Source organism: Hypanus sabinus, chromosome 17, assembly GCF_030144855.1.
Source record: "Hypanus sabinus isolate sHypSab1 chromosome 17, sHypSab1.hap1, whole genome shotgun sequence".
Taxonomy (NCBI): domain Eukaryota; kingdom Metazoa; phylum Chordata; class Chondrichthyes; order Myliobatiformes; family Dasyatidae; genus Hypanus; species Hypanus sabinus.
This window is the reverse complement of record NC_082722.1, coordinates 70911170-70937097: the sequence shown is the minus strand read 5'-3', so window position 1 is coordinate 70937097 and position 25928 is coordinate 70911170. Positions and strand designations below refer to the sequence as shown.

General features: G+C 45.1%; 1 protein-coding gene across 2 annotated transcripts in view; it reads right to left on the bottom strand.

Annotated features, from left to right (window-relative positions):
- Positions 1-25928, bottom strand: part of adamts18 (ADAM metallopeptidase with thrombospondin type 1 motif, 18) — a 309638-nt gene that overhangs the window by 69843 nt on the left and 213867 nt on the right. For both annotated transcript variants that reach the window (XM_059993277.1, XM_059993276.1), the window contains 4 exons: positions 14657-14829; positions 8864-8994; positions 7027-7150; positions 117-361 (listed from right to left, as the gene is read on the bottom strand). In XM_059993277.1, coding sequence (XP_059849260.1) covers positions 117-361; positions 7027-7150; positions 8864-8994; positions 14657-14829 — 673 coding nt within the window. The remainder of the gene's footprint in view (positions 1-116; positions 362-7026; positions 7151-8863; positions 8995-14656; positions 14830-25928) is intronic.

The following is a 25928-nucleotide window of genomic DNA, read 5'->3' as shown; positions in this document are numbered from 1 at the left end:
CCAGTGGCACCAATCCCACTGAATCCTCCAGCCAGCTGCCAAGCTGTCACGGGTAATTTTGTGGGACACACAAGTGACGGGAGCGTACAAGAAGGGGGCATAAAAAAACGACTCACTTCAAAGACGAGCGACTCATTAGTCGGTCCGGCTGAAAACAGGCTCTCGGGTTTGTCAAAAGAACGCTGGTAGCTGAACTCGGCTCCTGCGAAGACGAACTTCCCTGGCCAGTCAACGGTCCAATCTCCAGTCAGGTGGTACTTGCCCGTCAGGTTGCGCACGGCCAGGTAACTAGTGGAGATCTCCAGCTCGCGCACGTGGATGTTGCGAGCCCCGGCAGGAACGGTAACAACAGCATAGTACTCTTCAAGGCAAAGGGAGAGGAGTGACTTGGGGTGGAAAGCAAGATCATTCAAACATCCAAAAAGACATACGTGTTAGTCGGTTAATTGCTCACATCAGGTCCAATGTACAGCACAGAAGGGTCTGTTACTGTGCTATATCTTGAAATGAAATAAAAACATTTATCCCTAAGTGTGTTCTCTGTCTTGTGATTCAGAAGCATGGGATCTAATCAGAACTCTCTCCTCCACCTCCTCTCCTTTTCCATTCCCCACTCTGGCTCCCCCTTTGCCCATTCCCTCCCCACCTGCCTATCACCTCTCCCTGGTACCCCTCCTCCTTCCCTTTCTCTCATGGTCCTCTCTCCCCTCCTATCAGGTTCCTTCTTCTTCAGCCCTTTACCTTTTCCACCTATCACCTCCCAGCTTCTCAATTCATGCCCTCTCCCCCCACCCACCTACCATCACACTCACCTGCTGGCTTCACCTCTCACCTGCTGGCTTGTATTCCTTCCTTCCCCCACCTTCCTATTCGGGCTTCTACCCCCTTCCTTTCCAGTGCTGATAAAGGGTCTTGGCCTGAAGCAGACTGCTTATGCCTCGCCATAGACACTATGTGACCTGCTGTGTTCCTCCAGCACTTTGTATGCATTAACTATAGCTAGACTTCCTTTTAATATTACCATTATTTTACGCTGCATCCAAGACCCAAGCTAGACAATAATTGTTTAATTGAAGACTGAATGGTTGACAACACCGGGATTTGAAAATAATAATAGCTTACAGTTAAATAAAGATAACCCTGAGATTCTGAAGAAAACATTATGACAAATTGTACAAACTTGATGCACACTTCCATTTCAATGAGAAAAGTAGGGCAATATTTTTTTTATTTTTATTTTATTTAGATACAGCGTGGAGCAGGCCTTCCAACACTTTGAGCCACAATGCCCAGCAACCCATGATTTAACCCTAACCCAGTCACGAGACAATTTATAATGACCAATTAACCTACCACATACTACGTCTTTGGACTGTGGGAGGAAACCTGAGCACTCAGAGAAAATCCATTCAGTCACAGGGAGAATGTACAAACTCCTTACAGGCAGCAGTGGGAGCCAAGATCAGGAAAGGATTCCGAAGGTTCAGATATTCCCTCTAGCATGGAGATCAAAATCAAACGGGGCGCAATCGTAGAATTAAATCATTTAGGAGGAACATCGGGAAGGACCTTCTTAAGATTTTACATCTCGGGGAACAACTGAAGCTTTCAAGACTTTATTCCTAGGATGTTGCTTCACAGACAAGAGCAACAGCTGTTATCCATCCCTAATAACCACATAAACCAGGACTAATTTCAAGCCCTTAGATGAACCTAAACCAGTCCAGATAAGGATGGTAGATGAAGAATGTTAGATCAGTTCCATTGTTTCCGGGTCATTGTTACCTGTCCATTATTCCAAATTCATTTGAGTACTGGCTCACCAGAACTCCTTAGATGACACATTCAAACCCACAACCTCGATCAGCTTATAGAACAAGGGCAGCAAGAGTATTGGAAGACCCTCAAGCTGGAAGTTGCCCTCCAAGCCACACACCATCTGACTTTGAAATATATCACCTTTCCTTTATGGTTATTGGGTCAAAATTGTTGAACTCCTTCACTCTTCGGAGATGGCGGTGATTCGAGAAGACAGCTCACCACCACTTTCAAGGGGGGAACAAGTGATAGGCAATTAAGTGCTGGCTCAGCCTGTGAAGACCACATCCCTTGAATAGTCATAGAGTAGCTATAGAAAGGTGTAGCACTGAAATAGGTCCTTCGGTCCATCTAGAAAATACCTACTCCCATCAACCTGAACTGGGACCACAGCTCTCCGTACCTCTACCATCCGAACTTCACTTAAACATTGAAACCAAGATGGCATGCATCATTTGCACTGGCAGCAAACACTCTGACAACCCTCTGAATGAAGACGTTTCCCCTCATGTTCCCCGTAAACTTTTCACCTTTCACCATTAACCCATGACCTCTGGTTGTAGTCCCAGACAACCTCAATGGAAAAGCCTATTTGCATTTACCCTGTCTATACTCCTCACTATTTTGTATGCCTCTATCAAACCTCCTCTCAATCTTCAAAGTTCCAAGGAATAAAGTCCTAACCTATTCATGTCTTTCCTCATAACTCCAGCCCCAGCAACATCCTTGTAAATTTTCTTTTACACTTTCAATCTTATTTACATCTTTCCTGTAGGTGATCAAATCTGCACACAATCCTCCAAATTAAGCCTCACCATCACCTGACATAGTTTCAACATAACACCCCATCTCCTGTAATCAATATATTGATTGATGAAAACCAATCAATATATATTGATAAATAAATTTGGATGTACACTTCCCATTTTCATAAATCTGCTCATCAAAACTTCAGGCCTCTGCCTATTTCACCTGTAGCTTAACCACTTTGCCTCCTCATCACATGTTGCGGATATCCAGGGATAAAATATCAAGGCAGATAATTTAGGCTGAGGTCACGATCTGATCAAATGGAGGAGCGGAAGAAAGAACCACACCAGACCCACTCAAACATGGTAACAGAGTGTAAGGTTCTATTAGATCCTATAAAATTTTTTTAGTATATTTTCAAATGATGTATGCAGACATCTTGTGGGAAGATAGTAGACCCAAATCTCACTCCAAACTGCATTTCTTGTTCCAGATTTATAACTCAAAGCAATCAGATTCATTAGATCACAGAGGGATGTATTTAATACTGACTAAGTGGAGATGAAAAAGCGTCTCTGAAACTGTTAGGAACCATGAGCATTATGTGATCATAATAAGCTAAAATTGTTCCCAGTGACTTGCATCTTTTGAGATTTGTGTTCAATGAAACAGTAGCGCAGAAAGTCACCCCCAGCTCAGTTGTGTAGTTGTGATTGTTCTATTCTATTCTTCCTGTGCCTGGTTCCTCAAAGTTGATATTGATGACGGGGGCGGTAATGGGGACAAGCTCCCACTACCTATTAAATGCTCCCAATGGGATGCACCTCTGATAGCCTCTAACAACCAAGTCCAGTTCCAGGCCTTCACATGTGGCTTAGCTACTAAGCCCAGTGGAACAATTGTACTGACAGGAGAAGGGGCCAAAGTGGGTTTACTGGAGCCTTAAAACCAGTTGCTTCCAGAAGATGGGGCTCATCAGCTGTGGTTGACAGCTCATCTAGGAGAAGGAAAACTCTGATCTCAAACCACTGTTGCTTTCCAGCTATACTCACTCATGGAGAAGGCTTCGGGAGTAAACCCCTTGGGAAAAACAGAGTGTTGGAGCCCCTAAGGTGTAACACTGACTGGCAATTCCTACGAAGCTGCTGGTGCCAAACAGTATTGGTCTTTCCTGTTCCTTTGCGTTCATCAGATGCATGGAGAGGGGGAGTTTGCTACATGGGCAACAGCTTTCTCTCCATATTTGACTCCGCAGATTTGCATATCTTGACAACTAGGATGCAACATCCATGGTCAACCTTGATCGATGGAAGCCTCTCTCAGCGCTTGGTTCTATTACAGTCAGTGCAACTGTAAGATTAAAACACGCAGCTATTGTACATAGAACACTATGACAACATAGTGGCTAGAACAGTGTTTTACAGCGCCAGCAACTGGAGTCCAATTCCCACCACTGTCTGTAAAGAGTTAGTGAATTCTCCAGGTGATCTGGTTTCCTCCCACATTCCAAAAACGTACAGGTTAGGATGAGTAAGTTGCAGGATTGTGTGTTGGTGCTGGAAACGTGGCAACACTTGCAAACGGCTCCCAGCGCAATCCTCGAAATGTGTTGGTTGTTGACGCAAAACAATGTATTTTACTGGGTACATGCGACAAATCAAGCTAAGCATGTCTCACGGTCAGAGAGTTCATAGGTCCACCAACTCTACACTAATCAACAGGGACCAATCCTACACTAACTCTGTTTTATTCTCCTCACGTTTCTGCCAGTCCAGATGAAGGTTCTCAGCTCAAGTAAGTTCCTCCACCACAGATTCTGACTGACCTGCCAAGTTCCTCCATCACAGACTCTGACTGACCTGCCGAGTTCCTCCATCACAGACTCTGACTGACCTGCCGAGTTCCTCCATCACAGACTCTGACTGACCTGCCAAGTTCCTCCATCACAGACTCTGACTGACCTGCCAAGTTCCTCCATCACAGACTCTGCCTGACCTACAGAGTTCCTCCATCACAGACTCTGACTGACCTACAGAGTTCCTCCATCACAGACTCTGACTGACCTACAGAGTTCCTCCATCACAGACTCTGACTGACCTGCCGAGTTCCTCCAGCACAGACAATGACTGACCTGCCAAGTTCCTCCATCACAGACTCTGACTGACCTGCCGAGTTCCTCCATCACAGACTCTGACTGACCTACAGAGTTCCTCCATCACAGACTCTGACTGTCCTACAGAGTTCCTCCATCACAGACTCTGACTGACCTACAGAGTTCCTCCATCACAGACTCTGACTGACCGACAGAGTTCCTCCATCACAGACAATGACTGACCTACAGAGTTCCTCCATCACAGACTCTGACTGACCTGCCGAGTTCCTCCATCACAGACTCTGACTGACCTGTCGAGTTCCTCCATCACAGACTCTGACTGACCTGCCGAGTTCCTCCATCACAGACTCTGACTGACCTGCCGAGTTCCTCCATCACAGACTCTGACTGACCTGCCGAGTTCCTCCATCACAGACTCTGACTGACCTGCCGAGTTCCTCCATCAGAGACTCTGACTGACCTGCCGAGTTCCTCCATCACAGACTCTGACTGACCTGCCGAGTTCCTCCATCACAGACTCTGACTGACCTGCCGAGTTCCTCCATCACAGACTCTGACTGACCTGCCGAGTTCCTCCATCACAGACTCTGACTGACCTGCCGAGTTCCTCCATCACAGACTCTGACTGACCTGCCGAGTTCCTCCATCACAGACTCTGACTGACCTGCCGAGTTCCTCCATCACAGACTCTGACTGACCTGCCGAGTTCCTCCATCACAGACTCTGACTGACCTGCCGAGTTCCTCCATCACAGACTCTGACTGACCTGCCGAGTTCCTCCATCACAGACTCTGACTGACCTGCCGAGTTCCTCCATCACAGACTCTGACTGACCTGCCGAGTTCCTCCATCACAGACTCTGACTGACCTGCCGAGTTCCTCCATCACAGACTCTGACTGACCTGCCGAGTTCCTCCATCACAGACTCTGACTGACCTGCCGAGTTCCTCCATCACAGACTCTGACTGACCGACAGAGTTCCTCCATCACAGACTCTGACTGACCTACAGAGTTCCTCCATCACAGACTCTTACTGACCTGCCGAGTTCCTCCATCACTGACTCTGACTGACCTGCCGAGTTCCTCCATCACAGACTCTGACTGACCTGCCGAGTTCCTCCATCACAGACTCTGACTGACCTGCCGAGTTCCTCCATCACAGACTCTGACTGACCTGCCGAGTTCCTCCATCACAGACTCTGACTGACCGACAGAGTTCCTCCATCACAGACTCTGACTGACCTACAGAGTTCCTCCATCACAGACTCTTACTGACCTGCCGAGTTCCTCCATCACAGACTCTGACTGACCGACAGAGTTCCTCCGACTGACCGACAGAGTTCCTCCATCACAGACTCTGACTGACCTGACCAGCTCTTTCAGCAGATTCTGCCTAACTTGCCAACATCCTCCAGCACAGATTCTAACCAGTCCATCTTTTGACTGTGGGAGGAAACCAGGGCACCCGGAGAAAACCCACGCATTCCAGAGAGGATGTCCAGACTCCATACAGAGGATGGAGGGATTAAACTTCAAACCGAGCTCTAATAGCATTGTGCTAACCGCAATGCTACCATGACACCCCATGATAAGCCATAAGGCAGCTGGATTAATACAGAATTATACGTACAGAATTCTGAAGGAACTCAGCAGGTCAGGCAGCATATCACTTCCTCACCTGTCTTCACTAACACCTTCCAGCTTGTACTCCTTCCCTTCAACCACAACATCTTCTAATTCTGGCTTCTCTCTACTTCGTTCCCATTCATGGTGAAGGGTCCCAGCCCGAAATGTTGACCATTTATTCCACTGCATAGATTTGCTGAGCTCCTCCAGCACTTAGTGAATGCTGCTCTGGATTTCCAGCATCACAGAAACTCCTGTGATATATGTACGGACCAATAATATTTTTTCAGTACTAAAACCCTGTTTCTTTGAACCTATGAGACTCTGTTGGACGCAGGATGGTTTTCTAAGTTCGAGCAGATCTGCCAAAGGTATTTAAGTAATGCTTTCCAAGAGACATTACTAGATGAATGTGTTACACACTCCTCCACAGATGTCTGTTAGAGGTATACGGGGATGTTTTAAGGGTAAGTTTTATTTACACAGAGTGATGGGTGTCTGGAATGCACTGCCTGGGGTGGCGGTAGAGGCTGATACATTAACAAACATGATAGATAGGCACATGAATGTGAGGAAAATGAAAAGGGATGCACATTATGTAGGCAGAAGAGATTAGTTTAGTTGGCCATTTGCTTATTAATTTAACTAGATCTGCACAACATTATGGGCGAAAGGGTGTGTTCCTGTGCTGTAATGTTCTATGTACTAGATGCACTTACCGTTTGCCCGGTGCTGCTGAAGGTATTGCCCTTGAAAGAATTTGCAAGTTGAATTATCTCCGTTGCACACTCCGCAAGCATCCATGGTGGCCTTTGACCCCAGAACTCGGTCACACCCCACTGCCTGAAGAAACAGTTCACCAATTAAGGATTAAGGTTAGAATAACTACTTTAACACAGATTGAGAATTGCCCTCGCCTTGGGCCTTTCCATTCTGTTTGACCCCAGCTAATCAATGAGTTAACCAGTTTTACTACTCCCTTCCCCCTACCCCTGACCATTTCCAACATCCAAGCTGTACGTCAGGTCAACAGTGGATGGGAAGTGCAGGCAATCAGAATGATTCTGGGCTGCTTGCAATGTCCCTCAGACAGAAGAGAGGCATGAAGCAGTCCTTGCTTGACTGTTCTTTTGTGCAGAAAGAATTTATATCTATCGCTCTCACACCCAGATCCTGAAGCGAGCTCACCAACACCTCTGCTTCCTCAGGAGGCTGAAGAAATTTGACATGTCCCTGTTGACCCTTGCCAATTTTTATCAACCTACTATAAAAAGCATCCTATCTTGATGTACAGTACTGCTCAAGGTCTTAGGCACCCGAGATTTTCCCATTCTTCCATCTCCCCTCTCCCTTCGGGTAAAAGCTGAAGGTCTTTGCTATGTTTTTACATACTACTATGTTCAAGGGCAATTTCCATCCCACTTGAATGAACCTCTTCTATGATAAGATGGACTTCTAACCTCACAATCAACCTTATTATGATCTTGCACTTTATTGTTTATCTGCACTGCACTTCCTCTGTAGCTTTTACTTTATTCAGCATTATTATAGCTTTAACTTGTTCTAGCTCAATGCAATGTGATCTGTATAAACTATGCAAGACAAGCACTTTAATGCATGTCGGTCATGTGAGAACAGCAAACCAATTCCAGCACTAAAATCTTATTGAGGGTCAGCTACCTATCGTGTTCAGTGAGAGATTATTGAGGCATGTCTCACAGAGTCATAGAAGACTATAGCACAAATTCAGGACCTTCGGACTACATTGTCCATGCTGAACTATTCATCTGCCTAGTCCATTTGATCTGCACTTAGACCATAGCCCTCCCTGCCCCATATACCTATCCAAATTTCTCTTAAATGTTGAAATCAAACCCGCATCCACTGCTTCCGCTGGCCACTCGTTCCACACTCTCATCACCCTCTGAGTAAGAAGTTGCCCCCTTATGTTCTCTTTAAACATTTCACCCTTAACCCATGGTTTCTAGTTCCAGTCTCATCTAACTTCAGTAGAAAAAGCCTGCTTGCATTCACCCTATCTATACCCCTCATAATTCTGTATACCTCTATCAAATCTCCCCTCATTCTCCTACACTCCAAGGAATAAAGTTCTAACCTTTTCAAACTTTCCTTATAACTCAAGCCCTGGAAAGATCCTTGTCCATTTTCTCTGCACTCTTTCAATCTTATTTTCAACTTTCCTGTACATAGGTGACCAAAACCGCATCCAACGCTTCAAATTAGGCCTCACCAACATCTTACACCACTTCAACATAACATCCCAACTCACGTACTCAGTACTTTGATTTATGAAGGCCAGTATGCCAAAAGATTTCTACCTGTGATGCCACTTTCAAAGAATTGTGGATCTATATTTCCAGTCCCTCTGTTCTACAACAGTCCTCATATATTCCTTTCTTCAAAATATATTCTCTTTGTGATTTTTAATAATAGGAACCCTGCAGATCTCTAGAGTATAAAAAAAGGGAAGTGTTGTTATAATGGGCCCCCATGTTGCTTTAGCCTATCCACAACAGGAAGTATTCAGCACCTCACCTCACACATGCCGTCAACGCAGACATCAAATCTGTTCTCAACACAAAGGGTACCATCCTTCACTTTGTTGGACATGGCGAAGAAAAAATCAAAATCCTCAGCAATGCAATACAGCTTGCAAACATCTTCATCTGCAAGTACAAAATCAAAATCATTACTTAAAACCACGTCACAGGGCAGAAGCCAGAATTGTATAGCTTTCTGCCATTCACTTGTACTGGTCTTTATGAGCTGCAGATTATATCAGATGGTGACAGGAAGAGACAGAAGGCAGACACATCAGTCTCTGGACTCATGTCAGTTTGATCCACAGGCTAATCCCCGGGGCCGTTCTGATAAGATATGTTTAGACAGCAGTAAACAATGGCTAAACCTCATCAGTGATGGTACTCCAGCAATGGAAGCCCAGGAACCAAGAATGATTGAGAACAGATACTTCACAACTATGAAAATGCTCCTTCAGAAGATTAGCCAGTGATAGAATCAATTCCTGAAAGTAGCATAGTATTACATCAACAGGCCAAATGGCTAGTGCTCCTACAACACAAACAGACAGACAGACAGATAGACGTACTTTATTGATCCACAAATCCCTTCTCAAACTCTTCTTCATTCAACCACATCTACAACTTGTTGATTGGTTATCTTCACCTCAGGTTCTCCTCAAGGTAGTGAGTTCCTCATTTCTCCCCTCTCTCTGGGTGAAGATCTCGCTCCACTGAATCCTATGCTTTTCTCATTAATAACCAACATTATTTTAAAATCACTCTGCCTGGTTTTATAGGATTAAAACTTGCAGGAATCCATTTTGCTTAGCTGTTTTCGAATGTCTTCTCAGAAATAGAAGTGAAGCCACTTCTAGTTGAATTGCCCACAGACTCAAATTGCCACAGGGTAAAAACAAAGTTGGAGATAGATAGAGTGCTCAGAAAACTATCCATTCTTCCCTGAGTTATGGTTTTCTGAACACTGTATTAGAGTTGCTTGGAGTATCCTTTTGTCTCCATGGTGTAGTTTTTGCCAGGTTACTGATTACAGGTTATAGACAGACCTTCCAGATAAAGGTTTATTTTTAATGCCATCGATTGAAATACCTTGATTGCACATCGGTCTCCAAAAAGAAAACTACATTTACCTAATTACGTGACTTCTAAAACCAATTGCCTGCACCAGTGTGTCATATTAGATGGGGTGAATACTTATGCAATCAATTATTTTGTGTTTTATATTTGTAATTAGCTTAGATCACTTTGTAGAGCTCTGTTTTCACTTTGACACCAAAGAGACTTTTTCTGTTGATGAGTGTCAAAAAGCCAAATTACTACTGTGAGTCAATGTTGTAAAACAATAGAACATGTAAACTCTGGGGGGGGTGGGGGAATGAATACTTTTTATAGGCACTCTAAGTATAATTCTGAACTCTACATGTATCACCAGTCAGCCAATTTGCACACAGCAAATCCTCATTTATAGCAGTGGTCTGACAACCAGAAAATGATGGCATATGAAGGTGTAAACCTTGGCTAACACACTGTGTTAGGATTTAATTTGAAACCATTCTAAATAATCTGTGATGTCCTATCAAGAATTCAGAATATTAAACTGAATGAAGAAGGGATGTAATGCTGGGCTTTATAAGGTATTGGTTAGACCACACCTGGAATATTGTGAGCAGCCTTAGGCTCCTTATAAAAGAAAGGGTGTGCTGGCATCTGAGAGGGTCTAGAGGAGGGTAACAAGAATGATTCTGGGAATGAAAGGGTTAATGTATGAGGAATGTTTGATGGCTCAGGGATTGTATTCACTGAAGATTAGTAAAGTAGGGGGATACCTCATTAAAACCTATTGAATATTGATAGGCCCAGGTAGAGTGAACGTGGAGAGGATGTTTCCTATAGTGGAGAAGTCTAGGACCAGAGGACAGCCTCAGAATACAAGGAATTCCCTATAGAACAGAGATAAAGCAGAAATTCTTCAGCCAGGTGGCGGTGAATCTGTGAAATTCATTGCCACCAGTGGCTGTGGAGGCCAAGTCATTGGGTATATTTAGAGCCAAGGTTGATGTGTTCTTGATTAGTAATACATCAAAGGTTATGGGGAAAAGGCAGGAGAATGGGGTTGAGAGGGAAAATAAATCAGCCACGATGGCTGAATGGCCTAACTGAAGGGGAAATAAATTGTATGCAGGGCTATGTGGCTCACCGCAGGGATTACCGTACCGTGTGACCACAAAGCAGAAGATGACACAATTGAGGTCTTTACAATTCAGCAGGGATTTTCAATGGGATGGATGCAAAGGAGATTTTAGTAGTTATGGAGTGTCCAAGTTTGGAGACTAACCTGGATAAACTGAACAAGTGTCTTTGTACTGTGTGAATGGTATACACGAGGTCAACCATCACCAGTCCCTGTGTCTGCCCCAACACGGACCAGCCATCCCCACCTGGATGAACAATAACGGCAGTCCAGCTGGCTATGGCCCCCGCCGACGGTTGCAGGGATGAGAGGGAAGAGGTGGCTGCGTATCGCAGTGGGGAGAAACACAGTGGGGCAGGAGGTGTGGCTGCCCGACGTCTGGGAGCCTAGGCCGGCTGTTCCGACTGGGTGTGTGGATGCGTCGGGGGGCAACACTGTATCTCGGCGCTGAAGCCGTGGCTCTCCGGCAGGGCAGCTGCAGGAAGAGGTCCAGGTAGGTGCAGGACAACCACTACCAGTCTCACAGCGGCCCAGCAGAACCAGGGGCAAGCGGTGGCAGCCAACAGCCAGGTAGACCTACCCACCACTGACCAGCAGCAACCAGCAGGTGAGCGACCCCATGCTGGCCTAGATGAGGAGATGGTGAGTGTGGGACGGCAGCCAAAGTGGGTAGAGGTCTCCGCCCTGGACCCAGAGAACAAAGCCCTATACTCTCACTGTTAAGGTGCTATTCCAGTGGTAGCCGTTTTCTGTCAACAGCAGACATCTCCTGCGGCTGGTGGTCCCCTGAGGGCTTGGCACCACAGAGCTGCAGTTCGCTTACAGGCTGGCGGGAGCAGCGATTCCGGGGCCACAAAGACATTGGGCAAGCTGTGCAACCGCTTCTACTGGCCTGGCTGGCGCACGGGCTGGCGGGGGCCGGCCATTTCAGAGTTGCAAAGATGTCGGGCGGTCTCCGTGAATGCTTCGTCGGGCCTGGGTACAGGCAGGACGTGGAGTCGTTCGTGCACTGTTGTGACACTCGCACGTCCCAGAAGGGGCAGGACCACCAGCCTAGGGTGCCAATGCTGCAGTACATGGTGGGGGCCACATTTGCCCCACCCAGAAGAAGGAGCAACCCCCCAAGCTGGGAATCTGTTGGGAGAGGTGATTAATCCCATCTCCTGTGTGGTACATTGGGGTGCGGTTGCCTGAACGGTGGAAGACAGCCGTGCTGCACCAGGACCAGCTGGCACCATATTGGCCCTCGGCCACCACCAACCCAGTGAGGCTACAGGGAGGCAGTGACACTCTTGAGCGCCCTGCCTCTTGCCTCAGCAGACAGTGCCTCCTTTGGGGATGGGGTTGGGAGGGTGGCTACACACACCCTTCAGCAACCCAGCTGCGTCTCTGACCACCACCGGGACTTTTGGACTCTGGGGTTGTTGGGGATGGCTGAACCCTCAGGTGGGGGCAGTGTAACGCTCTGGGGTTGGGGGGAAGGGGCTTGGTCGACAGCCTGACCCAGAATTCCTAGCGGCTATTGCTATTTATTGTCCTTGTTTAAAATGCTTTCACGGGATTATGGTGGGATGTGCAAGTTCATTTATTGCTACATTTTAGCTTGGGTTATACCAGGCATGGGCAAACTACGGCCCGCGGGTCATATGCGGCCCGGAGAACTTGATGAAATTATATTAATAAACCTTGTTAACGTTTTTTTCCCCGCAATTCTGGCGTTTTCCCAATAGATGACGCACTCTATATACATTTGTGGCGACCTATTTCCTGGCACATCCGAACCGGCTCACAATTAGCCAGCGTTCCGGCTAAGGGAGATAGCCTGCGGGGATTTGCGAGCACAGAGCTTTGGAGCCTCTGCGCCACGGGGGGCAGGTTGAGGGAGCTTAAAAGTGAGGCTGGGGATTTCGAATAAAGTTTTTTTCTTCGACTGCAGTTACCGACTCTGTGTCGTAATTTTAGCGCTGCATGTAGCACACCGCTACACATTGACCTTTGTTGAGGTGCAGCGTATTACTCCACATTTGCGCTTTACTCTTTGTTCGGCTCCACCTATTTGTGTGAACAGGCGTTCAGCGTCATGAACATCAACAAAGCCAGCCACAGATCCAAGTTAACTAACCAACACCTCAGATCCATCCTGAGAATCGCCACAACAAAACTAAATCCAGACTTTGATGCGCTGGCTAAAAAGGGAGACCAACAACACTGTTCCCACTGAAATTAAAAATAAGTTTCTTCGTTGTGTTATGTAATAAATGCATTTGAAAATATTTTTTTCAATGAGCCTTACATGTTACATGTCATTTCTATTAAGTGATGGACATGAGTAGTGCGCAGGTGCATGTACGTTCTCAAAATAAAAAATGCGCTTCAGATCAAATAACGCGCTCCGCATACTGGCGCGCTGTCAATGTTCTCTCATTGTGCTGGTCGTTGTTGAGTTTTGGCACAGGGGACAATTGAATAAGAAGGAGCAGGACAAGTAGACCTGCATTTCCTACCGTTTTTGAAATAAAGACAGTCAGGAGGAGAGTGATGATGATAATATCTTGAAGGATAACAGAATTTTCAGTGCTTTAAAATAATAACTGTTACTATTTAAAAAAAGCTGTATTTTATTCATTTAATTTTCAGTGTTTTAAAAGTTATTTCAATAAATAGCTAAATACCATGGGACTTCAAAGACAGATATTTTGTTGTAATGCATTTGTTCATTTTCAATTGAAATTAAAGCACATGTTTTCTACGTATCCCATGATATTTTATTTTCTCTTATGAGGTGTATTACCAAAACACTCCATCCATCTGCTCCTGGTCCGGCCCCCCTGTCAAATTTTAGAACCCTTTGTGGCCCACAAGTCAAAAAGTTTGCCCACCCCTGGGTTATACATTTACTTACATGTATGTCTGTGAGTCACCCTAACTGTAACCAGTGTGTCATCATCACCTCCCTCATCAGTATATGAGTGAGAGGGATCTCTCCCCGGGTCATAGCACCCGTTCTGTTTTTGTGCTTGTCGCAATAAAGACACAAGCTGAGATAAACGAGCTTTTCTCATCTGTCATCGTGGACAAAATGCTCGCCACAATATGCTGGCAATATTAAACCTGATTTAGATTCTGTTTCTACTGTGCTCTGTGTACCATGCAGACTGCTGAGTTAATTGTTCCCTGTAATTTGTTACCGGTGTGTAGGCACGATCTTGGGAAAGTTGATTAGAATATGTGGAAGATTTAAAAACTGGGAATACTGTAAGATTAGTAGTAATGGGTTATTAATGTTTAGCACAGGCCTGACGGGCTGAAGGGTCTGCTAGCTTTATAGCTCGATAGTAAGAAAGTGGAATTTGCTGTCAGGACAGGCAGCTGAGGTTTTTTAACGTGGATCTGAGTATCAGGAAGGAGAAAGGAATGGAATTTGCGATGTTTGGGGTGAGACAGGCTGAAAGCGGAGTCCGGTACAGTACAGGTAGCAAGTACATGCCAGGCACAGCAGAATTCCAGCCAGTAGCCCAAGGTTTGGACGGGGAAGCACTTGAGACTCATACACACTCTTAATGAAGCCCCATTAAAATGCAGCATTTGAATAGTTACCATCAACCTTTGTGTAGGGCTTCCACTTGTAATACCACCCCCTGAAGGGTTTGCTGTTGTACTCGGCACACTGCTGAGCTCGAAAATCAACGCCGTTGCCTTGGCAGGCCTGGATGTTGCACATCTGATAGGTCCGGGTGGATCCTAGGCAGAACTTGCCACCGTACTGAGGCCTACGGAATGGAAAGAAGACACACTGAGTGTACGGACCAAGAAATGGAACACCTACCACCGTTCTCTGTCAACTCTAAGCCCTGCCATGTTCTTTGTCTATCCATCCTCCTGGTCACCTCATCAGATTCACTTGAGCTGCTGACATGTACGCTACCCACCTGAACTGTCGACCTTCAATCACACTCAGGATGAAGATTAATTTCATTTGCCACACGACCAACAAAACATACAGCCAAATGCGTCATTTGTCTGCCCTATTGTCCTGTTTATTATTTATTGTAATGCCTGCATTGTTTTGTGCACTTTATGCAGGCCTGGGTAGGTCTGTAGTCTAGTGTAGTTGTTTTTTCTTCTCGGTGTTTTTTATGTAGTTCAGTCTAGTTTTTGTACTGTGTTACGTAACACCATGGTCCTGAAAAACATTGTCTCATTTTTACTGTGTACTGTACCAGCAGTTATGGTCGAAATGACAATAAAAGTGACTTGACTTGACATGTGTCAAAACCAACACAGTCCAAGGCTGTGCTGAGGGCAGCCCGCAAGTATTACCATGCTTCAGGCACCAACATAGCATGCCACAATTTACTAACCCTCTCTTTGGATTGTGGGAGAAAACCGGAGCACCTGGAGAAAACTCATTCGGTCACAAAGAGAATGTAAAAACTCCTTAGAGATAGAGGGGGGTAATGAACCCGGCTCACAGGCACTATAATATGGTTATGCTAACCGCTACACTACCTTTCTGCCCCATAAGTCCCAGTAGGTTAGGAATATTAGGAATTGATTCTATTGTGGTTATTATTCTACTATAGATTTATTAAGTATGCCCAAAAGAAAATGAATCTCAGGGTCATATATGGTGACATATAAGCACTCTGATAATGAATTTACTTCAAACTTTCAATAGGTTAGGACTTTATCCTCTGATGCGCAGGAGAATAAAGGGAGATCTTATGCAGGTATAGCAATTATGAGGGGTACAGATAGGTTGAGTGTTTGCGCGTGGCCAAATGGTTAAGGCGATGGTCCAGTGATCTGAAGGTCGCTAGTTCGAACCTCAGCTGAGGCAGCGTGTTTGTGTCCTTGAGCAAGGCACTTAACAACACATTGCTCTGCAACGACACCGGTGCCCTTGGACAACATTGGTGGCCAGGAGGGGAGAGACTTGCAGCATGGGCAACTACCGGTCTCCCCTACAACCCTGCCCAGGCCTGCGCCCTGTAAACCTTCCAAGGCACAAATCCATGGTCTCTCGAGACTATTGCACGCCTATAAAAGACAGGTTGAATGCACACTGGCTTTTTCCCCCTGGGGTTGGGAGAGACGTGAGGTCACAGGTATAGGATGAAAGCCGCAATATTTAAGGGAAACAGAGGGGTAAGCTTCTTCGCTCAGAGGGTGATGTAAATGTAGAATGAGCTGGCTGCAGATGTGATAAGATGCAGGTTCAACTGCAACATTTAAGGAAATTTTAGACAGCTACATGGATGAGAAGAGTATGGAGGGCCTTCATACAGGTACAGATAGATGGGACTTGGCAACAGATCAAATCAGCATGGGTACAATGGGCAGAAGGGCCTGCTTCTTTATTCTAATATTCTATGACTCTTTGATCCACTGAATTCCTCCAGTAGATTGGCTGTCGTTCCATGCATTCATGAGACTGTGCAATAATAGTGTTAAGCTAACCAATGTGTCACCCTCAAATCAAAGCCAATTCTCTTCATCTCACTTGCTTATCACCTCCCTTTGATGCTCTTCCTCCTTCTCATTCTCCCATGGTCCACTCCCCTCTCCAATCAGATTCCTTCTTCTTCAGCCCTTTACCTTTTCCACCCAGCCCCTCCCAGCTTCTGATTTCAACCTTCCTATCTTCCCTCTCACCTGGTTTCACCTATCATCTGCCAACCTGTACTCTTTCCCTTCCCCTCACCTTCCTATTCTCTCTTCTTTTTCCCCTTCCTTTCTAGCCCCGATGAAGGGTCTCAGACTGTAACGTCAACAGTTTATTTCCCTCCATAGATACAGCCTGACCTGCTGAGTTCCTCAGCACTTTCAAAGTTCAAAGTAAATTTATTATCAAAGAACATATATGTTACTATATACAACACCGAGATACGTTTTCTTGCGGGCATACTCAATAAATAAATAATAGAACAATAAGCATAATAGAGTTCGTTGTCTTACCATAAAATCCAATCTGATTGTCCATCTTCACTGGGGCAAAGTGGGTGGCTCACCATTCTCAGGCTTTCAGGTTGTGTGTTAAACTCTTACTCATTATAGGGACATAAATGACGCTCTAATGAAGGCAAAATGTTTAGGAAGTATCAAGAATTTGAAGGGAATTCCTCCCAAAAATGTGTCCAGCATTGTCAGGTATGGGCTAGCTGGTCCGCATATTTGTGATGTTTGCTGATACTGTAAAGCATTGTGCTAACCACAGCGCTACTGCGCCACATCATAACTTCCAAATTCACTGGAAGGCTACTTGGACCAATCATGTTGACTAAATGCCAGGCACCAGTCTCCCAATCTGGGTGCTCTATCATTCAATGAGATAAGCAAAGAGATTCATCTATTGATATAAAACCTCTGTTAAGAAATATAGCAGACATAGAAGAGATTCTGCAGACGCTGGAAATCCAGAGCAACGCACACAAAATACTGGAGGAACTCAGCAGGTTAGGCTGTATCTATGAAGAAGGATAAACAGTTTTGGGCCAACTCCTTTCATCAGGAGTGGAAAGGAAAGGGGAAGAGGCCAGACTAAGAAGGTGGGGGAAGGGAAGGAGTGCAAGCTAGAAGGTAAGCACAAAGTAGACTGCAGATGCTGGGGTCAAAGCAACACGTACAACAAGCTGAAGGAACTCAGCAGGTCAGACAGCATCTGTGGAAATGAGCAGTCAACGTTTCAGGCCGAGACCCTTCGTCTGGACCCAAGGACGTCAAGCTAGAAGGTGACAGGTGAAACCATGTGAGGGGGAAGATGAACTGAGTAGGTGGAAGAGGTAAAGGACTGAAGAAAGGATCTTATAGGATAGTGGACCATGGGAGAATAGGAAGGAGGAAGGGCACCAGGGGTAAGTAATGGGCAAGTGAGGAGAAGAGAAGGTATAAGAGGGCCCACTGCTTCCTGACTCAACGTGCAATTTGGTACGTTGGTTTTAAATTTCTTGCCTTGTTCTGAAGGACATTCTGAAAATGTACATGTTTAAGCAAAGTAATGGTAGGACCAAGGGTTGCACCTTGCAACCTCATTCACCCCAATTCGGTCCTGACCTCCCACAGCTGTCTTTCTGGAGGCTGCGTGAACTAGTGCAGTAGTGTATCAATTAGTGTAATGCTACTTCAGAGCCGGTGAGCAGGGCTCAATTCCTGCTACTGTCTGTAATGAGCTTGGACATTCTCCCCACAGCCACCTGGATAACCTCCAGGTTTTCCCATTTCCTCCCACAGATCAAAGACGTAAGGGTTAGGGTTAGTAAAATGTGTTCATGCTATGTAAGCCTGTCAACACTTGCAGACTGGCCCTAGCACGTAGTTGGACTCTGTTGATTGCTGACACAAATGAAGCATTCACTGTATGCTTCAATATTTCAATGTACCTGTGACAAATAAAGCTGATCTTTTATGTTTAATGTTTTCCTGATAACCATGAGGGTTTCCCCATAGGTGCTCCATTGCCTTCCTGCATCCTGAAGAGATGGGAGTTTAAATTGGAGTAACACTGGCTCGTTAGGCCAGAAAGGCCTATTACCATAAGGCATAGGAGCAGAATTTGGCCACTCGGCTCACTGATTCTGCTCTATCATTCCATCATGGCTGATTTATTATCCTTCTCAAACCTAGTTTCCTCCCTTTTCCAGTAACCTTTGACACCCTTACTATTCAAGAATCTTTCAACCTCCAGTTTAAATATGCCCAATAGCTTGGCCTCCACAGGTTTCTCTGGCAATGAATTCCACAGATTCACCAGTCCGCCTCAAGAAATTCATCCTTGTCTCTGTTCTAAAGGGACATCCTTCTATTCTGAGGCTGTGCCCTATTGTACAACTAAATAAATAAATACAAAAAAATGGCCAAAGAAGATTGCTGTTAGTGTGTGGATGTATGGATTCTGGAGGGAATCAATAGGAATGTTTTTGATAAGATTGTGTAATTGGGTGCTTATAGACTGCATGGGTCTGTTTCAGTGCTCGATATGGCAAACACAAGAGCTACCATTACATAGTGAAATTACTTGCATTTTGTCAGGAATCCCCAACCTTTTCATGCCATGGACCCTTAACATTATCCAAGGGGCCCATGGACCCTCTGCTCTATGTTAACTGAATGAAGCAGAGGAGGTGAGAGACTGTGGAGTGGTTGTGTAATTCCAAAGAGAAAACCCCTCACCCACTCAAAAGTTTAAAGATACTGTAAGCTTTGCTTGCCACATGCACATCGAAACACAGAGTGAAATGCACCATTTATGTCAACAAACAACATAGTCCAAGAATGTGCTGTGGGCAGCCCGCAACCATTGCCACACTTCCAGTGCCAACATAATACTAACCCCAACCAGTACATCTTTGGGACATGGGAGGAAACTGGAGCATGTGGAGGAAATCCACATGGTCATGGGGAGAATGTAAAAATTCCTTAGAGACAGAATCAAAATTAGGTTTATTATCAGGTTTAGCACACTGGCACGTGCTAAGAAATGTGTTGCTTTCCAGGTGCAGTATATAAAAATATAAATTACAGTAAGAAATACATATATATGAAATGTGTGTGTATGTGTGTGTGTGTGTGTGTGTGTGTGTGTGTGTGTGTGTGTGTGTGTGTAAAAATAAGTAATGCAAAATAAAAAAAAAGTGTGAAGTAGTGAACATGAGTTCACTGTCCATTCATAAATCTGATAACAGAGAAGAAATTGTTCCTAAATGACAAAATGAGGGTGGCTACAGATGCCGCTCATGAAGAACACTGAAAAGTATCAGAGATAAAATATTTCACTCTGTGACACTCAAATAAATATGATAGTGTCGAATACTGTTGTCAATTTGTTTTAGAAACCACCTGAATTTTCTTCTTTACAAAGAACTATTTCCAAAGTATATGGCTTATTAAAGCTCTCACACAGCGGCCACACACCCCGGGGGCAGATCTTAAATCACTCCCCAAGCTTGACTGAACAGATTTTATTATTAGCAGGTTGGATGTCTTCCAGCTGCAGGAACACATCTGTGCAGGAAGCCAAAGATTCCCAACTGCGCCCAAACACAGAGGCTAATCTGCAATGAAACTCAGGAGCACGATTAAATATACTGCCTTGCTCTTCGATAAATCCAAAGATATTGTCAGACATCTATCTTCTTGTGGAGAAATCATCACTTCCTAATAAATACCCATTAACTACAGAGAGAAAACATGTCACTTGTGAAGTGGTTTCAGCACAAATCTCTCAAGAGTCATATACTGCTGGCTGTTTTCCAATTCTACCTATCTTTAGGAGGTTGCTTTGCACAGACTGTTAGAAGTGAAGTAATTTATTGAGAGGGTATCTGCTACAAAACTTAAACGAAGGGGGGTTGGCAGAAAGGAACACACATAAAATGCTGGAACTCAGCCGGTCAGGTAGCATCTATAAAAATGAATGAACTGTCGAAATCTTGTGCCGGGACTCTTCATCAGGGACTGAGAAGGAATGAGGAAAATGCCAGAATAAAAAGATGGGGGAAGGGGCAAGAGGCGAGCTGGAAGGTGACAGGTGAAGCCAGCTGGGTGAGAAAGGTCAAGGGTTGGAGAAGAAGGAATCTGATAGGAGGGGAGAGTGGACCATAGGAGAAAGGGAAGGAGCTGGGGACCCAGGTGAAGTGACAGGCACTTCTTTGGCTAACTCAGGAAGTGAGAAGAGGTAAAAGGTCAGAGTGGAGAATAGGAGAAGGATGGATACTGTTTTACCAAAAGGAGAAATCGATATTCATGCTATCAAGTTGGAGACTGCTTAGATGGAATAGAAGGTGTTGCTCCTCCACTCTGAGTGACCTCATTGTGGCACAAGAGCGGGTATGGACTGACAAAGTTGACGCTTGTTCCGAGCCCTGAATTAGCCAAGCGAGCAAGTTGGGTCCTGCTTGTTTATTTTTTTATTTGATTTAGAGATACCTTCTGGCTGAACAAGCCGCACTCCCTAGCAACCCACCTATTAAATCCCAGCCTAATCACAGCAGCACTTACAATAACAATTAGCCTATTAACCGATACAGCTTTGGACTGTGGGAGGAAACCAGAGCACCCAGAGGAAACCCATGTGCTCTCAAGGACAAACTCCTTACAGGTGACTTTGGAATTGAAATTCTGACGCCCCAAGCTGTAACAGCGCCATGCTAACCACTGTGCTACTATGGCGCCCCTGTGTTATTGGGCACCGCTGTTAAAAACTAAAGCAATGAGTGGGGAATGGTGAGCTAGGGAGAAAATTAGAATTGTTCAGAGATCTAGATCACTGATAAAAAACAAACTTGCATTCATACAGTAGCTATTATACCCGCAGGTTGTTCCATGGTGCTCTGCAGACCATGACCCTTTTTTTTAAAGTGTAATCACTGATAGAATGTAATACAAGTCTGGCTATTAATGCATGGAATGTCCTCACAAACAGCAGGGTAAAAATAACCAGAAAGTAAAACGGAAAATGCTGTGCTGAGAGTTAATGTTTCAGGTTCCAGATCAGATAATGGGTTGGGGGGGATCAAAAACCAGAGGGTAAGGTTTAAGGTGAGAGGGGAAAGATCTAATAGAAACCTGAGAGCTAAGTTTTTTTACACAAAGTGTGGTATGTATGTGGTATGAGCAATCAAAGGAAGTTGTTTAGGCAGGTACAGCAACAAAGTTGAAAGCACATTTGGGCAGGTACACGGGTTAGAAAGGCTTAGATGGTTATGGGCCAACTGCTGGCAAATGGGCCCAGTTTGGATGGGGTATTTTGGTTGGCACAGATGTACCTGTTGGACTGAATCACCTGTTTCTGTGCTGAATGATTCTAGTAGCAGGCAGCTGTTGATCAGAGAGGATCATGGGTTTGCGCCTCTGGTGGGCTGTGTCCTCTCCAGTGTGCAAGCCTGGGCAGGAAGATTTGAGGAACCGACTGTTCCCCATGCCTGCGGATACACCTCTCCACGTCACTGATGTAGTCCAAGGGAAGGGCAAGCACCGATACAGCTTGGCACCAGTGTCATCGCAGAGGTTGCCAGAGTGAAGTTGTAACCATCATAAATAACCATATAACAACTACAGCACGGAAACAGGCCATCTCGGCCCTTCTAGTCTGTGCCAAACGCTTACTCTCACCTAGTCCCACAGACCCGCACTCATCCCATAACCTTCAATTCCTTTCCTGTCCATATACCTATCCAATTTTTTTTTTTAAATGACAATATTGAACCTGCCTCTATCACCTCTACTGGAAGTTCGTTCCACACAGCTACCACTCTCTGAGTAAAGAAGTTCCTCCTCGTGTTACCCCTAAACTTATGCCCCTTAACTCTCAACTCATGTCCTCTTGTTTGAATCTCCCCTACTCTCAATGGAAAAAGCCAATCCACATCAACTCTATATCTCCCCCTCATAATGTTAAATACCTCTATCAAGTCCCCCCTCCACCTTCTACGCTCCAAAGAATAAAGATCTAACTCATTAAACTGCCTTAGGAACCCCGGCTCCAGATTTCTTCCTCGGGATTTACTCCCAAAGACTTTCCCATGGGTGGGTATGGCTGCAAGGTTTAAAATCAGAGTTTTCCTTCTCTTAGGTGGGCTGCCGACCAAGGCTGACGAGCCCCACCTGTCCGAAGCAACTGGTTTTGCGGTGACAGTGGTCCGCCTTTGTCCCATCTCTTGTCAGCAGAAATAGTTTCGCCGGGCCTAGTAGCTAAGCCACACGTGAAGGCCAAGATTTGGAGCTGGTTGTCAGAGGCTGTTAGAGTCACACGCCATCTGAAGCAATTTATAGGTAATGGGAGATTAACCCCACTACCACTCCCAGCTACGACAACCTTAGGAACCAAATTCTCTAGGACAATGACAAGATCTGTGTCTTAAATAACAACTTGCTGTAGAAGTCTTCTCTGTGGCCTGTATGCCAAACATTGATGTTGTTAACCATTACACTAACTGGTTATCCTTTCATACAATTTACACAGGTAAAATTACGTGTGTGTATGAGACAGAGAGAGAGAGAGAGAGAGAGAGAGAGAAGCATGAGGGTGAGAGAGAGTGAGAAAGAGAGAGAGCGCGGTTATATGAGTGTGTGTGACAGAGATTAAGGGGACTGTCTGGAAAATTGTAGGGGGGAGTGTGCGTTTTGTGTGACTAGGAGAATGTGCATAAACCTCCATGCCTGAGGAGCTTTTGTGTGAGTGAGACAAGGTGTGAGAGGGAATAGACCATGAGAAAGTGAGAGGGTGTATGAGAAATGCAGTAAGTTGTGTGTGGGTGTGAAAAATAGGGTGTGAGATTGAAAATAAGGAAGATTAGATTTAAGATTATCTTATTTGTCACAGGTACATCGAATCATCAAAACATACAGTGAAATACATTGTTTGCGTCATTGACCAACCCTGTCCAAGGGTGTGCTGGGGGCAGCCCGTAAGTGTCACCATGCGTTCGGCACCAACATAGTTTGCGTGCAACTTATTAACCCATTCATCTCTGGAATGTGGGAGGAAATGCACTTGGTCATGGGGAAATGTGGAAACTTTTTGCAGACAGTGGCAGAATTGCACCTCTTTAACAGCATTACACCAACTGCGATGCTACCGTGCCACTGAAAGAAAGTGACAGGAGAAAGAACAGACGAATGCCAGTAGGAAAATCTATTTGAGTCACCTCTAGTTCCTGAGGAGACTGGGGTCCTTTGGAGTATGCAGGCCTCTCCTTCACATGTTCTACCAATCCACTGTTGCCAGTACGATCTTCTATGCGGTGGTGTGCTGGAGCACGGGTGATGCCACAGGCTCAATAAACCGATAAGGAAAGCTGGCTCTGTTATATGAGTCAAACCGGACACACTGGAGACTGTGGTAGAACAAAGGACCCTATGGAAAATCCTGGCAATTCTGGACAATATTTCTCACCCTCTGCACGCCACCATAGCCGAACAGGAAGCACTCTTAGCCAACTACGCTGCTCCAAACAGCTCTATATCACGTCAGTTTTACCTTCGGCCATTAAACTCTATTATGAGTCAACCTGGAGCCAGAGAAGTGATGACACCCTCCTGTTAGACTGTTTGTGGTCACTTATTTTTTATTCTTTCTTCTTTTCTAATATTTATATCTAAGCACTTTTAATGCTACTGTGATACTGTAATTTCCTTTGGGATCAATAAAGTATCTATCTATTTCCTTTGATGTAATTCTTGCCTGCAATCATGTTAATTAACAATGGAATATTCATCCATTAAATGCACTCTACAGGAAACACCTTGGGAGCCTGTTGGCTCTAGTGTGCTCACTGTGACTGACTGCTGTCCATATCCACAGTAGGGGGGGGGGGGGGGGGGGGGGGGGGTGATTGATAAGTTCGTGGCCTAAAGTAGAAGGAGTCAATTTTAGAAAACCTAGCACATTTATTTTTCAACATAGTTCCCTCCTACATTTACACACTTAGTCCAGCGGCTGTGGAGCATACGGATCTTGGACCTCCAGAAAGTGTCCACAGCATGTGATTGATAAGTTTGTGTAGAAGGAGATGTCCATGTCCATGCTGAACTCTTTGAATGATTATGCAGAAAGTTTGAAGTTAATAACTCACCTCCTTCTAACTTAGGCCATGACTCACCCCTCGTATAATTGAATGCTAACTTTGATACACAGCAGGCAGTATAGTGGCACTGAGAAAATGTCAAATAGATTGAATCTGCCTCTCTGACTGGTCAGTTACGGATCAATGGCTGGTCTCCTGAATTGGTCGTAATGACAAGGGTTCAAATCCCACTTTCACATACTTGAAACCATGACCCAGACAAATAATTCCAAAATATACCTTATTGTGGGTGGCGGTGTGGAAATACGCCTCTAGCAAAGGAAGTGTAAAACAGTCTTTTCTTCCACTAGCCCGCAGGTCACCCTTGGGCAAAGTGTAGCACCTGCTTAGCCCCCGATCAGAGTCACATCAAGCCATGGGAGCAGGTGGTGGATGGCTGTATGAGCAATTGGTGCATATCACAAGCCCTGGTTATGTGACCACTGACGCCAGGCAGGCAATCTCTGAAAAGTATTGATAATCGCTGGGGTTATCTGTCTTGTAAAGACACTGCACAGAAGAATGGCAAACCACTTTTGTAGAAAAATTTTGCCAAGAACAATCATGGTCGTTGACCATAACTGCCTACGTCATAATGATTTGGTACATAATGACGACGATGACATTCATAATAAAAACTATTTACAAGAATAAACCATGTAACACCTTTTCATTCTTACACTTGTAGATGATATGTTCATGGTGGTAAATTACATTTTAAAAGCAGCACCATTGTCATTCATGTAGCCTGTAGTTGTACACTACTACAATACTAAAGGAGCTTTCTCACCCAACTTGGCCTCTTCCTGTCCAACAGCAGAAGAACTCCACACCGTGGTCCTTCCCTACCGAGCTTTTGTGGTGTCTGCACAGAGCTTCAGTGCGACCTTTAGAATGTATTCCAGCAGCATGGAAAGTGCCAGTCAGTGGCATTCCCTAACGGATATCTAGATGTGTCTATGGACATCTCGCTGTTACACCAGTGCTGAACTGAGAAAATGATACTGTTTCAGAGTACCATCTCTCTAGAAGAATTCCAGATTCACATTTCTTTCTTAATTGGACATGAAAGATCCTAGGGTATTATTCAAAGTGCCCTGGCCAATATTTGTCCTGGAATTATGTTCACTGGAACAGATTGCCTGGCCATTATTACACCACTGCTTCCAGGGTCTTGCTGTACACTAATTGGGCACCACACTACCTACATTGCAATGACAATTCTTTTGATGTGGTTCGATTGACTGTAAGGTGCTTTGGGGTGCCCTGAAGTTGTGAAAGACACCATAGAATACTGGAGGAACTCA